Source organism: Malaclemys terrapin, chromosome 11, assembly GCF_027887155.1.
Source record: "Malaclemys terrapin pileata isolate rMalTer1 chromosome 11, rMalTer1.hap1, whole genome shotgun sequence".
Taxonomy (NCBI): domain Eukaryota; kingdom Metazoa; phylum Chordata; order Testudines; family Emydidae; genus Malaclemys; species Malaclemys terrapin.
Window position 1 is genome coordinate 78,878,714 of NC_071515.1, and position 15,744 is coordinate 78,894,457.

The window sequence follows — 15,744 nt, forward strand, 5'->3', positions numbered from 1 at the left end:
ACCCCCAGGAGGGGTGAGGGCTGGAGCCAGGCTTTGGGTGCTTCCTGGGGAAGTGAAGGGCTGGGCGTAGGGTAGTGTGGATGGAGTGTGGGGCAGGAGACAGGTCGCAGGGCTGGGTGTGGGGCAGTGTGGATGGAGTGTGGGGTGGGGTCAGGTCGCAGGGCTGGGTGTGGGGCAGTGTGGGGCTGGATGTAGGGCAGTGTGGATGAAGTGTAGGACTGGGAGCAGGACTGGCCATGGGCAGCAGGAGGGGAATGAGTGAGGAGCTGGGAGCTGGTGCAGGGCTGGGCATGGGGCAGTGTGAATGGAGAGTGGGGCTAGGTGCAGGGCTGGGGGTGGGGCAGCAGGAGGGGAGTGAGTGTGGGGCTGGGTGCAGGGCTGGGGCAGCAGGAGGGGCGTGTGTGTGGAGCTGGGTGCAGGGATGGGGGTGGGGCACAGGAGGGGAGTGTGTGTGGGGCTGGGTGCAGGGTGCAGGGCTGGGGCAGCAGGAGGGGAATGAGTGAGGAGCTGGGAGCTGGTGCAGGGCTGGGCATGGGGCAGTGTGGATGGATTGTGGGGCTGGGTGCAGGGCTGGGGGTGGGGCAGCAGGAGGGGAGTGTATGTGGGGCTGGGTGCAGGGTGCAGGGCTGGGGCAGCAGGAGGGGAGTGTGTGTGGAGCTGGGTGCAGGGCTGGGGGTTGGGCAGTGTGGATGGCGTGTAGGGCTGGGTGCAGGGCTGGGGCAGCAGGAGGGAAGTGAGTGTGGGGCTGGGTGCAGGGCTGGGGGTGGGGCAGCAGGAGGGAAGTGAGTGTGGGGCTGGGTGCAGGGCTGGGGGTGGGGCAGTGTGGATGGAGTGTGGAGCTGGGTGCAGGGCTGGGGGTGGGGCAGCAGGAGGGGAGTGTGTGTGGAGCTGGGTGCAGGGCTGGGGGTGGGGCAGTGTGGATGGAGTGTGGGGCTGGGTGCAGGGCTGGACATGTGCAGCAAGAGGGAAGTGAGTGTGGGGCTGGGTGCAGGGCTGGGGCAGCAGGAGGGGAGTGTGTGTGGAGCTGGGTGCAGGGCTGGGGGTGGGGCAGTGTGGATGGCGTGTAGGGCTGGGTGCAGGGCTGGGGGTGGGGCAGCAGGAGGGAAGTGAGTGTGGGGCTGGGTGCAGGGTGCAGGGCTGGGGCAGCAGGAGGGGAGTGTGTGTGGGGCTGGGTGCAGGGCTGGGGGTGGGGCAGTGTGGATGGAGTGTGGGGTTAGAGGCAGGGCTGGGGGTGGGGCAGCAGGAGGGGAGCGTGTGGGGTGCCATGGGGCTATAACACGGCATGCAGACTTCCGGGCTCTGGGACATGCCTGATGCCAACACTGTGGTTTGTAGCCCTGCAGCCTCAGCCTGCTAACCCGGGCCAGCCGTGGGGCTGAGTGCCGTGTGGACGTGCCCTAGTGACGGGTCAGTCAGGTTCAGTTTGGCTGGGGGATGTGATGAACTGGGACTGTTCTTGCTGTGGTCTGTGAATGCTGACAGGGGAGTGTGGCTAGGATAGTCTGCATTGCGGGATGGGAGTCTGCCCGAAGGAGAATACCTGAGCGTGTAACATGAGAACCCAGGAAGGGGTTAGAGGCCAGGTGACACCTTTGCCCGGGAAACTGAACAAAGGCTGAGGGAGGGGTCGCTGAAGAGAGTGTTTTCAGAGCTGGCTGGTGAGATGGCAGACAGGGCTCTGACCTCCCAAGGGGGCTGTGGGGCCCTGAGACCCCAAGATGGACCTAACCGAGGGGGGTCCCGTTGTCTGTGCCTGCAAGACCTGTCTTGGACTGTGTTCCTGTCGCCTAAATAAACCTTCTGCTTTACTGACTGGCTGAGAGTCATGGGGAATCGCAGGAAGCCGGGGATGCAGGGCCTTGTGTCCCCCCACACTCCGTGACAGGGGACATCAGCCCCTGCTGTGCACTGAAGATGGCGGGATTCATGTCCTCAGGAGGGAGCTGCAGCCGGATGGCAAGGCCAGGTGACCGGGGCCATCAGGGGTGGCTGTCAGCAACAGGGCCGGCTCCAGACACCAGCTTAACAAGCAGGTGCTTGGGGCAGTCAAGGGAGAGGGGCGGCACCTGCGGCAATTCGGGGGCGGCAGGTCCCTCTCTCTAGGAGAGGAGGATCGCCAATCGCGGCTTTTTTTTTTTTTTTTTTTTTAACTTGGGGCGGCAGAAATGCTGGAGCCGGCCCTGGTCAGCAGCCCCAGTCCCCGTCCTGTAGGGTCCAACTGTCCCCAAAGCCTGGGGCTGGGTAGGGTTCAGCACCCAGGGAAAGTTCAACTCAGTCCAGGCTGGGCTGTGACGTTATTGACATGAAGAACAGGAACTTGTGGCACCTTAGAGACTAACAAATTTATTAGAGCATAAGCTTTCATGGGCTACAGCCCACTTCTTTGATGCAACTGTTACCGTATAGCTCATTGTTGCAACCAAGGTCCTATAGTGGCACCAACTCTTGTACAAAGGTTGTCGGGTGAGGTGTCTATGGACAGGTTATGATTCGCTGGGTATGATGATGCTGTCTGTAGGTGTGTATCATGTTTGTAGTTGAAGTTATGAATATTGGCTCTGTACTCGTATCTCAATGTGTTTGATTCTAAGTAGCCTCAGGGAAGTATTTGCTCAGCTTCTTGAGAAGGGACAATTCTCAGGAAGTGCCCAACAAGAAACACTGAACTGACAATGGACTTTGGGAGACGCCAATCCACATCTGAGCTTTCCTGGGAACGTTCAAACTAACATGGAAACAATGGCGGCGGCCTGCAAACTGAGTCATGCACGGACATGTGACTTGCCCATGTGACTCCAGACTCCATCTTGTGCTGGGATTTTCCACAGTAAGAACGAAGGGGTCTTTCCACAGGGCAGAGAATATAAAAGGCCCTGGAACCGCCCTCCCCTCCTCTTGTCTTCAATCCTGCTTCTGACCTCTGGAGGGACTTTGCTACAACTGAAGCTCTGAACAAAGGACTGAAGGACCCATCCCAGCTGGGGATGTTTGTACTCCAGAGACTTGCCTAGTTTAAATCAGCAGTAATCCCACCAAGCCTGAACTAAGAACTTTGCCATAACTGTATGTATTTGATTCCCTTTAACCAATTTTAACTCATCTCTATTTCTTTCTTTTTATGAATAAACCTTTAGATTTTAGATTCTAAAGGATTGGCAACAGCGTGATTTGTGGGTAAGATCTGATTTGTATATTGACCTGGGTCTGGGTCCTTTGGGATCGGGAGAACCTTTTTTCTTTTACTGGGGTATTGGTTTTCATAATCATTCGTCCCCCACAAGGAACGGTGCTGGTGGTGATACTGCGAAACTGGAGTGTCTGAGAGAATTGCTTGTGTGACTTGTGGTTAGCCAGTGGGGTGAGACCGAAGTCCTCTCTGTTTGGCTAGTTTGGTTTGCCTCAGTAGTGAAGGACCCCAACCTTGGGCTGTGACTGCCCTGCTCTGAGCAATTTGTCCTGAATTGATACTCTCAGTTGTGTCCCACCAAAGGCCACTTTGTTACAAGGGCTCCTCCCTCTAGCCTGCTCAGCCCACACCCTAGATCCTCTCCGCCTCATGGAGCTGCTCCCACCTCCCTTGTGCCCAAGTGAGGCACTGAGCCACCATCCCAGTGAGCCAGCAGGACCCACTGAACCCTTCCCCAGCAGGATCGACACCTGACAAACCACTGCAATAACCCAACACTGCCCTGTTGTGGTGACGCCCTCGCCCCCCTGCAGCCCCCCCGACACCTGCGAGGGACAGGGGGACCCACCTGCCTGTTCTCCACATCGCGCTCATCCTCGTTCACCAGCAGCATGTAGGGCTTGTGCGGCAGCCCGGGGGCCTTCATCCCCAGCACGAAGAGGGTGAATGTGCAGACGTATCGCAGCACCCACAGACTGAACTGCACCTGCGAGGGAGCCACAGATCAGCCACTTGCACCCCCGAGATCCCAGCCCCCCCGCAGGTGGGAGCCCTCAACTTCGAGCCAGAGACCTGGAGAACAGGCCCGGGGCTCAGAGACAAGCGGCCCGCGGCAGCACTGGGAGCGGGAAGGGCCCAGGCGCGTGGGCGAAGGCAGGACGTTTGGCTGGGCTGGGTCGTGCCTGCGTGGACGGGCTCAGACCGGGGCAGCAGGCCCACGAACCAGGAGGTGAGCGGAGGCTGCGATACAAGCCGGGCTCTGGACAGAGACAGCAGCTCTCGCCAGGGCCGGACAGACAGAGAGAGGGAGCTGGAGCCCAAACGGTCCTGCCACTGGCCGCTCTGGCCTCGTCCGAGCCGCTGCTCCCCTGTGCCGACCCGCAGCCTTCCCCAGGCTGGCTGCAGGACACTGGGGAAGGCCTGGCGCTGCCGACGCCGGTGCACGGATCCGGCGCAGCGCGAACGTCTCCGACCGCGGCCTGCACTCACTGGGCAGAGCTGATGGGTCAAGCAGGAGGGCTGGGGCCAGAGACTCAGCATCGGAGGCCGCGTGGGCTGCCCCAAGGGGAGTGGGACCCTTGGGGCCTGGCGCACTGACGGATCCTCCCAGGGACTCTTCAACGGCCGGAGATCCGGGACTGCGGGTCCCGCTGAGGACCAGGCCCTGGGGGGCTCCAAGCCATGGGGGAGGGGGATTCATGCCACGTCCTGGCAGCTCCCCCTCAGGCTAGTCTCTCCCCGTGTCTGGTGAGGTCTGGGAGCTCCGGGATCTAGGGCACTGGGCAGTCACCTCCCTCCCAGCGCAGAGAGGGGCCTCACGGCCCAGGCTGGTGGGAGCTGTCCTGCCCAAGCCAGGGGTGGGGGAGCTTGGCCAGCCGGAGCTCTAGGATGCGGCTGGGGGCTCCCCTTGCCTGGGAACTGGTACCCGTAGCACCCCACAGCAGGGGATTCCACAGCTGCCCTGATGACTCCCCCCTCCATGGCTGCCGGGTGAGGCTGGAGAAGAGGAGCCAGGGTCCCACCCCGGGAGGAGATGTGGGGAGCTGGGGCCCCTAGATGAGATATCGGGACTGGGTCGAAGGGGGGCAGCTGTCTGGCTGGGGGGGGGGAGGGGTATCTAAAGCCCCCCCTTCCCCTGAGAGCTACCCCCATCTGCACAGTGGGACCAAAGAGGGACGAGAGAGATATCCTGACCCACGGTGGGGGGGGGCAGGGCCTGGGGGTTCAGTGCTGTGCGACTGGCCCAGGAGTAGGATGAGCTCCCTGCAGGTAAGGGGGCCCCATATCCAGTCCTGGGGACCCAGAACGCAGACACACCCCCCCCCAGTGACTCAGCCAGTGGGAGCCCTGCCCTGCCCCCTCCCCACCCGCCCCACTGCCGGCCCCACCCCACCGTGACTCAGCAGAACAGTCAGCAGGAGCCCGCCCCACTGCTGGTCCCACCCCACCGTGACTCAGCAGAACAGTCAGCGAGAGCCCGCCCCCCCTCCCCACCCGCCCCACTGCTGGCCCCACCCCACTGTGACTCAGCAGGAATCCGGGGGGCGGGGGTAAGAGAGAAACAGGGGCTGCCTATCCCCAGGGTACCGTCCGCAGGGTAAACGCCCCGGAGGGGGAGGCAGTGCTGGGGCGGATTCCAGGGGGGGAGGGATAGCTCAGTGGTTTGAGCATTGGCCTGCTAACCCCAGGGTTGTAAGTTCAATCCTTGAGGGGGCCACTTACGGATCTGTACTTGGTCCTGCTAGTGAAGGCAGGGGGCTGGACTCAATGACCTTTCAGGGTCCCTTCCAGCTCTAGGAGATAGGATATCTCCATTATTAAAATTAAATTAACAATATGGACCGGAGAGCAGGACAAACTCTCCAGCTGGGAGGTGGCTCTGCTGGGACTGTCCCCACGGGAAGGGCCGGGGCCCTGGCAGTTCGGGGCATTCCAATCAAGCCGGGCACTGCCCTCCCCACTGCTGGACGCTGGCAGTGACTGGCACAACTGGCCCAGTGCCACCACATACAGCTGCCTGGTGAACAGCCCTGGTAATGGGGGAGGAACATCTGGGACCAGCCCCCAAGCTGCCTGGGGAAGGGGGTTCAGAGGCAGCCAGCCTGGCAGATGGGGGATCCTTCGGGCTCGGCACCGGCCCCAGGCCAGACCGGCTCCGGTGCCCTGGTGTTAGAGGCTGGACCAGCCAGCACCAGTGACATCTATGGGGCCAGGTGGGGCTCCAGACCCTGGGCAGCAGGGCTCTGCTCTGCCCTGGGCGTGGGGGATGCAATCGATGGGCTAACCCAGGGCGTGGTGGCCCAAACCCGCTCCGGCGGCTGGACCCTGCTAAGGCTGGGGGAGGCTTCCTGGCTCTACCCAAAAAGGGACTGGGGTGCACCCAGCAACAGCCCCAAGCCCCCCACTCTGGGCTCCACCAACCCTCCATGCCTTGCCCCCCGACCTACCTTCTGAGGGGCGTCTCCCAGCGACCACCACCACAGGGGGCTCCTCCAGGACACCAGGGCCAGGTTCTCGGCGGCAAAGGCCAGCGCCCAGAAGAGCAGCAGGACGGTGCCGTGGCCTCTGGTCCTGTCCTGCGCCAGCACCCGGGTGTGCTCCAGCTGCAGGAGGCCGAGGGCGCAGCCCCAGCCCACGGCCGAGAGGCAGCCGTACAGCAGCGCGTAGCCGTACAGCGGGCCCGCATCCAGCGCCTGCCACAGGAGGGCGCCGAGGGGCTGCACCGCCAGCAGCAGCGAGAGCAGCACCTGCCCGTGGTAGAGGCGCGAGCGGGGGATGTGCTTGGGCTCCATGGCGCGGCCGAAGCGGGCGTAGCAGGCGTACTGCAGGGCGCCCAGCAGAAGGCAGACGCTCAGCAGCACCGTGGGCACCAGCGTGAAGTAAAAGCAGGGGGAGAACCCCTGCTGCGTCCATGGCTGGGAGATGGTGCCGTTCCCCGGGCAGTAACTCCCCAGCACCACCATCCTGCCGGGCGAGAGGCTGCGGAGACACAACGGCACAAACACAACCGCTCAGCGGGGTCTGGCACCGACACGGGCTGCTATGCACCAAGGCATGCTGGCACGGCTGGGCACACACACGTGAGCACCCACGCACTGAGGTGTGCAAATACACACTGACCCAGCTGTGCAGACACACGAGTGTGAGCACCCAATACCCGCTCAGGCACACACAATGATATTCTATTCTACGTGGGTTCTCCTACGACGCTCATCACCCCAGCAACTCAGCCCCCCACGAAGACAGGCTCCGTCAAGAGTGGGATGCAAAGGCAGGCGTGCACAGCACAACGGATTAGCAATCCAGCGCTGCAACCACTCAGCCATCTTGTCTGACGGGCGTGCAAATGTACACACAGACATGTGCAAATACAGGGCCACAAGACCACGCGTGTGCACAGACCCTTGCACTACATGTTCAAATCCCCTAGGCAGTGCCCTGGCACGCGCGTGGAGGGACACAGTCCCATGCCCCACACCCCACTCCCCGCGTTTCCTGCAGAGATTATGGCCTGGGCCTGTCTGAAAGCGGCGGTTCCCAGCACTGGCCTGGTCTGGCTCTGCACCAGTTCAAACCCTGCTGGGACGCAGGCAGGGAGGGGGGCTGGTAATCACAGGGATGAGCTGTATATCTCCGGCTCCAGAGGCCGGGCCTTGCACTTCTCGGAGGCCAAGGCTGAGTAGTGGCCATTCATCCAGTGGCCCCAGCCGAACAGCGTGCCCGCGCTAGCCACGCTGGGTGGGGGCAGGGGCCTGTACTCCCCCAGTGCAGCCGCACTGCCCTCTGGGTACATATCCCATCATTCTCTGCCCAGCTCCCCGGAGCAATGGCTCCTGGGAGGCCTTGGAACGAGGGCAGGTCACTCAAGCAATTAACTCAAAACAAATTAACGCAATTAAAAAAATTCCTCGCGATTCCTCGCAGTGTGAAACAATAGGGTACCCGTCGAAACGGACTATAAATGTTTGCGGGTTTTCTACATTTTCAAGTGTATTGAATGCAATGAGAAGGCAGAACCCACAGCACACAGGGCTCACTTTGTATTATTACTTTTGATGACAAATATTTGCACTGTAAGAAAGATAAACAAAAGAAACAGTATTTTTCAGTTCACCTCCTACAAGTCCTGTCCTGCGATCCCTTTGTCCTGAAAGTGCAACTTGCAAATTATCTCTGTTTCATAACCGCTCTCAAAACCAAACCACCTAAAACCTCAGAGCCTGCAAGTCCACTCAGTCCAACTTCGTGTTCAGCTAATCGCTCAGACAAACCACTCTGGTTACAACGTCCCCTGAACGTGAGCCCAGGTGTTCGTTCGCATGGCACCGCTGTCGCCGGCATTACGAGACAGTTACGTGCCGGATGCGCTAAACATTCGCACGCCCCTTCGTGCTTCAACCTGCAGATCCCACTCTCCTCTGTTCAACTTTTTTTACAGTGCAACTCTTTGTAATGAAAACCAACAACATGAAGTGAGCCCCGTGCCCTTTGCATCCTTCGCTGTCCTTGAAACCAAAATACTGGAAAATAGAGACAAACATCCACAAATATTGATAATAATTCGATTGAAGCTGCGATTGCTCACGATTCATTTTGTAATTGTTTGACAGCCCTAGTCCAGACAAATCAAACCAAGCCGGCAGCGGTGCACCATGCAGCTGCTGGCAGGTAGCACTCCCCTGTTCTCCTCAGCCCCCCCCCCCCCCAGCCCCACATGGGGGGACCGGCCCCCTTGCCTCCCCCGTTCTCCTCGTTCCCCCCCAGCCCCCAGCCCCACATGGGGGGAACTGGCCCCCTCGCCTCTCCCGGCCTCCCCAACCAGCCCCAAATGGGGGGGACCGGCCCCCTCGCCTCCCCCGGCCTCCTCAACCCTCCCCACCAGCCCCACATGGGGGGAACCGGCCCCCTCGCCTCCCCCGGCCTCCTCAACCCCCCTCCACCAGCCCCACATGGGGGGAACCGGCCCCCTCGCCTCCCCCGGCCTCCTCAACCCCCCTCCACCAGCCCCACATGGGGGGAACCGGCCCCCTCGCCTCCCCTGGCCTCCTCAACCCCCCTCCCTCTCCACCAGCCCCACATGGGGGGAACCGGCCCCCTCGCCTCCCCCGGCCTCCTCAACCCCCCCCCCACCAGCCCCACATGGGGGGAACCGGCCCCCTCGCCTCCCCCACCAGCCCCACATGGGGGGGATCGGCCCCCTCGCCTCCCCCGGCCTCCTCAGCCCCCACCCGCCCCACACGGGGGCTCTGCCCGGCCCCTCTCACCTGCCCCACTCCGACTCCGGCTCCGACTCCCAGCCCAGCTGCGTACAAGCTGCGGCCCTGCTGGCTCCCGCCGGGTCCTAGTGCCCGGACGGAGACTGGCCTGGCGTATGGACCCCCCCGGGGTCCCTCTGCACCCTCTGCCCAGACACCCCGGGACCTAATCCCCCCGTGCCCCGTTCCCGGGATCCCCGAGTCCCCCTGCACCCTCTGCCCGGACACCCTGGGACCTGATCCCCCACATGCCCGTTCCCGGGGTCCCCCCGAGGTATGTTAGCAACAAGAAGAAAGTCAAGGAAAGTGTGGGCCCCTTACTGAATGAGGGAGGCAACCTAGTGACCGAGGATGTGGAAAAAGCTAATGTACTCAATGCTTTTTTTGCCTCTGTCTTCACAAACAAGGTCAGCTCCCAGACTGCTGCACTGATCAGCACAGCATGGGGAGAAGGTGACCAACCCTCTGTGGAGAAAGAAGTGGTTCAGGACTATTTAGAAAAGCTGGACGAGCACAAGTCCATGGGGGCCAGATGCGCTGCATCCGAGGTGCTAAAGGAGTTGATGGATGAGATTGCAGAGCCATTGGCCATTATCTTTGAAAACTCATGGCAATCGGGGGAGGTCCCGGATGACTGGAAAAAGGCTAATGTAGTGCCCATCTTTAAAAAAGGGAAGGAGGAGGATCCGGGGAACTACAGGCCAGTCAGCCTCACCTCAGTCCCTGGAAAAATCATGGAGCAGGTCCTCAAGGAATCAATTCTGAAACATTTAGAGGAGAGAAAAGTGATCAGGAACAGTCAGCATGGATTCACGAAGGGGAAGTCGTGCCTGACTAACCTAATTGCCTTCTATGATGAGATAAATGGCTCTGTGGATGAGGGGAAAGCAGTGGATGTGTTATTCCTTGACTTTAGCAAAGCTTTTGATACAGTCTCCCACAGTATTCTTGCTGCCAAGTTAAAGAAGTATGGGCTGGATGAATGGACTGTAAGGTGGATAGAAAGCTGGCTAGATCGTCAGGCTCAACGGGTAGTGATCAATGGCTCCATGTCTAGTTGGCAGCCGGTTTCAAGCGGAGTGCCCCAAGGGTCGGTCCTGGGGCCGGTTTTGTTTAATATCTTTATTAATGATCTGGAGGATGGTGTGGACTGCACTCTCAGCAAGTTTGCAGATGACACTAAACTGGGAGGAGTGGTAGATACGCTAGAGGGTAGGGATATGATACAGAGGGACCTAGACAAACTAGAGGATTGGGCTGAAAAAAAACTGATGAGGTTCAACAAGGACAAGTGCAGAGTCCTGCACTTAGGACGGAAGAATCCCATGCACTGCTACAGACTACGGACCGAATGGCTAGGTAGCAGTTCTGCAGAAAAGGACCTAGGGGTCACAGTGGACGAGAAGCTGGATATGAGTCAACAGTGTGCTCTTGTTGCCAAGAAGGCTAACGGCATTTTGGGCTGTATAAGTAGGGGCATTGCCAGCAGATCGAGGAACGTGATCGTTCCCCTTTATTCGACATTGGTGAGGCCTCATCTGGAATACTGTGTCCAGTTTTGGGCCCCACACTACAAGAAGGATGTGGAAAAATTGGAAAGAGTCCAGCGGAGGGCAACAAAAATGATTAGGGGTCTGGAGCACATGACTTATGAGGAGATGCTGAGGGAACTGGGATTGTTTAGTCTCCAGAAGAGAAGAATGAGGGGGGATTTGATAGCAGCCTTCAACTACCTGAAGGGGGGTTCCAAAGAGGATGGAGCTCGGCTGTTCTCAGTGGTGGCAGATGACAGAACAAGGAGTAATGGTTTCAAGTTGCAGTGGGGGAGGTTTAGGTTGGATATTAGGAAACACTATTTCACTAGGAGGGTGGTGAAACACTGGAATGCGTTACCTAGGGAGGTGGTGGAGTCTCCTTCCTTGGAGGTTTTTAAGGCCCGGCTTGACAAAGCCCTGGCTGGGATGATTTAGCTGGGAATTGGTCCTGCTTTGAGCAGGGGGTTGGACTAGATGACCTCTTGAGGTCCCTTCCAACTCTGATATTCTATGATTCTATGATTCCCCCTGCACCCTCTGCCCAGACACCCTGGGACCTGATCCCCCCCTGCCCCGTTCCCGGGGTCCCCCCGAGTCCCCCTGCACCCTCTGCCCAGACACCCCGGGACCCGATCCCCCATGCCTGCACACTCCCCCTATCAATGGAGAGTCCATGCAGACGGTGGCAAATCCAGGCATTTGATACCTAGCAACTAATGACCATGGATGGCCACCCTCAACAGGAGGCCGAGGAGGGGCCAGGGGAACTGGCCTGGGAACTTGAACAGGGGGACACACCGCTGGCTGGGCTCTGGGCTAACCCGAATGGACCAGAGGCTGTAACTTTCGTGTCTCCAGGATCCCTGGGCTGGCCCAGGTGACTAATAACCCGCCTGTCGGCCTGCACTGGCTGCGTGTCCCTGCAGGTGCTGGCGGACGGGGCTCTGCCCCCCAAGTGGTACAAGTCTCTGTTGGGGTCTGTCTCAGGGGGACTCGCTGCCCAGGGGCAGCAGGGGGGCTGCAGGCCCAGGGGTCCAGCCCCAGGAGGCGATGAAGCCGCGTGGCTTCCCCTGGAGGAGGTGTGAAACCCCTCGGGGGCCTGGCCCCTGACGGGGCCTCCCAGAGCCTGTCCCCACGCTGGGGCCATGGCCCCAATCCTGTGGCTCCGGGACACTATGCACGCTGCGAACCCAATAGGGACGAGGCTCCTGCTCTGGCTTAGGCCCCAGGCGTGGTGGCTCCTGCAGCTACTGGGGGCAGGCGCCGGGTTGGGGTTGTGCACATGAATGCATGGACAGAGCTCCCCAGTGCAGGTCCCAGCTGTGCTTGGGGTGGACTCCAGCGACGCCAGGTCCTGGCTTGTCAGGCTCCTGCAGCCAAGGCCCCACGGCACCGCGCTGGCTGGGGCTCCCGGAGCCGCTCTCGTGGGCCTGTGGGCAGGACGTTCTCCCGGAGCCCTGCCCAGGAACTGCCTCGTCTCTGAGCCCGTTTCCAGGGCGGTGGGACCCCATGCGAGGGGTGTTTGTTCAGCCAGGCTTGGGCCCAGCGCAGCGGCCTCTCCTTCCTCAGTGTCTGAGCTTTGGGGCTGCTCGCGAGCTGTGCGCTCAGCTGGCCCCGCTCCTGGTGCTCTGTGGGTGTTTGAGCTGCAGGCAGGGCCTTCAGCCCCACAGATCTTTGCCCAGACTGCTCCCAAATCCCTGAGCGAGGCTGAGGCAGCCCCCACCCCACCAGGAGAGCCAGAGCCAGGCCCAGGCGCGGGGGGCAACACACAGCAGCCCCCGGGCCCTGCCTTAGCGCTGTCAGAGCAAGGCTCACAGCACCTCCTAACTACTAGGCTACGTCCTCACTACGGGGGCGGGGGTCGATTTAAGATACGCAAATTCGCGTAGCTGAATTCGACGTATCAGAGCCGACTTACCCCACTGTGAGGACGGTGGCAAATGGACCTCCGTGGCTCCCCGGCGACGACATTTACTCCTACCTGCAGTGGTGGAGTACAAGCGCCGATTTGGGGATTGAATGTTGTGTCCCGACGAGACGCGATAATTCGAGCCCCGAGAGATCGATTTCTACCTCCGATTCAGGCGGGTGGTGTAGATGTAGCCCTAGTGAACTGAGCCTCACAGCCCACCGGGCTGAGCCAGGATCTCCAGCCCATTGCACAGATGGAGAAACTGAGGCACAGAGTGCGGGAAGGGGGCCAAGCTCACCCAGAAAGTGTGTGGCAGAGCCAGGAATAGAACCCTGGTCCCCCAAATTCTAGTGTCCCCCGTCCCTACCTTGTGCTCTAACCATTAGAGACCCCTCCCCTCCCAGAGCTGGGAATAGAACCCAGGAGTCCTGGCTTCAAGTCCCCTGCCCACCCCCGCCTCCCAACCTCAAGAGCTGCAGATGTGTGGGGGGGATGGTGGGACCTATCCCCTTCGTGTGCCATTCACACCCATTGACGCTGGCGCAGGGCCAGGTTAGTGCACAGGACACCCAGAGACTCCGCAGGCGTGTGTTGTAACCTGGTTATCATCACGGTGCAGCCTGCCCACAGAAGCCCCATCAGCTCCCTGCTAGCCAGCCCTGTGCTTCCCCCCAGGGGGCAGAGCATGTGGGGAGAATCCCTGCTGCCCTCACCAGCGGCATGGGGCAGAGGCCGGGACATCCCCCCGAGCCTTGTGGCCAAGGGCCTCCCCGGAGAACTCAGGATTCCCGGCCTCCAGGCCCCTGCTCTACCCACTAGACCCCATTCCCTTCCTGCTCAGCCTGGCATGCTCGCTGGACGGGAAATCCCCTGTAGGTCATTCGCCCCCAGTTCAGGGGTGGGCTAAGGCAGGGCCCATGTGCCAGCGCACTGTGGGCAGAGGGGGCAGTGGGGCAGAGCCAGGGATGGCAGTGGTGAGGGCATGGGCGAGCATAGTGAGCCGTCTGGTCTCCCATGTTTAAGAAGGATGAATTCAAACTGGAACAGGTACAGAGAAGGGCTACTGGGATGATCTGAGGAATGGAAAACCTGTCTTATGAAAGGAGACTCAAAGAGCTCGGCCTGTTTAGCCGATCCGAGAGAAGGCCAAGGGGAGAGATGATTGCTCTCTAGAAATATATCAGAGGGATAAATATCAGGGAGGGAGAGGAATTATTTAAGCTCAGTACCAATGTGGACACAAGAACAAATGGATATAAACTGTCCATCAGGGGGTTTAGACTTGAAATTAGACGAAGGTTTCTAACCATCAGAGGAGTGAAGTCCTGGAACAGCCTTCCAAGGGGAGCAGTGGGGGCAAAAGACATATCTGGCTTCAAGACTAAGCTTGATAAGTTTATGGAGGGGATGGTATGATGGGATAGCCTCATTTTGGCAATTAATTGATCTTTGACTATTAGCGGTAAATATGCCCAATGGCCTGTGATGGGATGTTCGATGGGGTGGGATCTGAGTTACAACAAAGAATTCTTTCCTGGGTGCTGGCTGGTGAGTCTTGCCCACATGCTCAGGGTTTAGCTGATCGCCATATTTGGGGTTGGGAAGGAATTTTCCTCCAGGGCAGATTAGCAGAGGCCCTGGGGGGTTTTCACCTTCCTCTGCAGCGTGGGGCACGAGTCACTTGCTGGAGGATTCTCTGCACCTTGAGGTCTTTAAAACACGATTTGAGGACTTCAATAACTCAGACATAGGTTAGGGGTTTGATACAGGAGGGGGTGGGTGAGACTCTGTGGCCTGCGTTGTGCAGGAGGTCAGACTAGATGATCATAATGGTCCCTTCTGACCTTAATGTCTATGAGTCTGTCTGTCCATCTGCTGGGGAGGGGCTGGTTTTGCTGCTCCCCCCTGGAGGAAGTTAACGGACTCCAGAGTGGGAGGAAGGCAGAAAGCCAGGGACCGGGCGTGGTGTTAGGGTTAAGGTTGGACTTGGAGGAGGATGGGGGAGCAGGGAGAGCACCACAGCGTGGGAGGCCCACAGCCCTGTCCGCCCCTGGCCAGGGCATCAGCAGTCACTGGGGTAGTCAGACCAGAGTAGGGAACTGGTCTGGGGGAAGGGCTCCTGGTTAAAGCAGATCCCTGCTCCGACCAGCCTCCATTGATCCCAGCCAGTCAGCTGCAGCGCCTGCCCCACCCAGACACCGACACATCCTGCCTGTCGCAGGGTGAGTGAGCGGGACCCGCACACCCTCCTGGAGAAGGGTCACCTAGGGCAGGAGGCACCCAGCTGCCAGCCAGGCTCTCTGCCAGGGTATATTTATCTGCCCTACCCCCACACGGCAGGCCCAGGGCACTGCTGCAGTTTGTGTCTCATTTAGGGACAAGGGACTTGGTATCTAAGAAGGCTCTGGGTGCCAAGTAGCCATGCCTCTGAGTTGGGAATCCTCCCGCACGGGGCGACTGCAGTGTGCCGTGCCCTGCGCCTGGAAACGGAATTGCATGGGACGGACACACCTAGCACAGCGCGGAGGCAAAGTCCAGGCACCCATGTGCTCTCCTCCCTAGGAGCATGGTGTGATGGAGCAGGGAGCGGGGTGGGGTAATCAGTAATGAGAACCAGCATGAACAACAGACCCACCCCCTCCTCCAGCCCACACCTCTCATCCCCCTTAGGGCCTAGACTCTACCATGCATCGGCCTCGCTGAATGCCCAAAACGTCCATCGCTGGGACATCGAGGCACGAAGGGTCTGATTTGCAAAGATGCTCAGTGGCCTTAAGCAACCTGGCCCTCCCCTTGCAGGAGAGAGAACACAGAAACCCACCCCTCTCCTGGGGGAACCGGAAATGGAAACTGACTAGAGACTGATTCTGAACACTGTGAAACTGACTCGTCTACTTCAAAAAATGAGATCACACTGAAAACAGCACAGTCCTGGGGCTCGGCTGTCAGCACAAGGCAGGACAAGATTGGGGTTTATTTAACCCTTTGTAGGCATTATACAGCATCATCCCCCAGCCCAGGGGTCGGCAACCTTTCAGAAGTGGTGTGCCGAGTCTTCATTTATTCACTCTCATTGAAGGTTTCGTGTGCCAGTCATACAGTTTAACGTTTGTAGACGGTCTCTTTCTAGAAGTC

The 15,744-nt window shown here is 59.7% G+C and overlaps 1 protein-coding gene across 1 annotated transcript in view; it reads right to left on the reverse strand.

Moving 5' to 3' along the window:
- The window catches only part of ABCB6 (ATP binding cassette subfamily B member 6 (Langereis blood group)), a 35,367-nt gene extending 26,149 nt beyond the window's left edge, over positions 1-9,218 (reverse strand). Inside the window, exons 1-3 of the mRNA XM_054044262.1 lie at positions 9,172-9,218; positions 6,355-6,886; positions 3,756-3,893 (exon numbers count right to left, since the gene is read on the reverse strand). Coding sequence (XP_053900237.1) covers positions 3,756-3,893; positions 6,355-6,870 — 654 coding nt within the window. The 5' untranslated portion in view covers positions 6,871-6,886; positions 9,172-9,218. The remainder of the gene's footprint in view (positions 1-3,755; positions 3,894-6,354; positions 6,887-9,171) is intronic.
- Between the last annotated feature and the right edge of the window lie 6,526 nt (positions 9,219-15,744).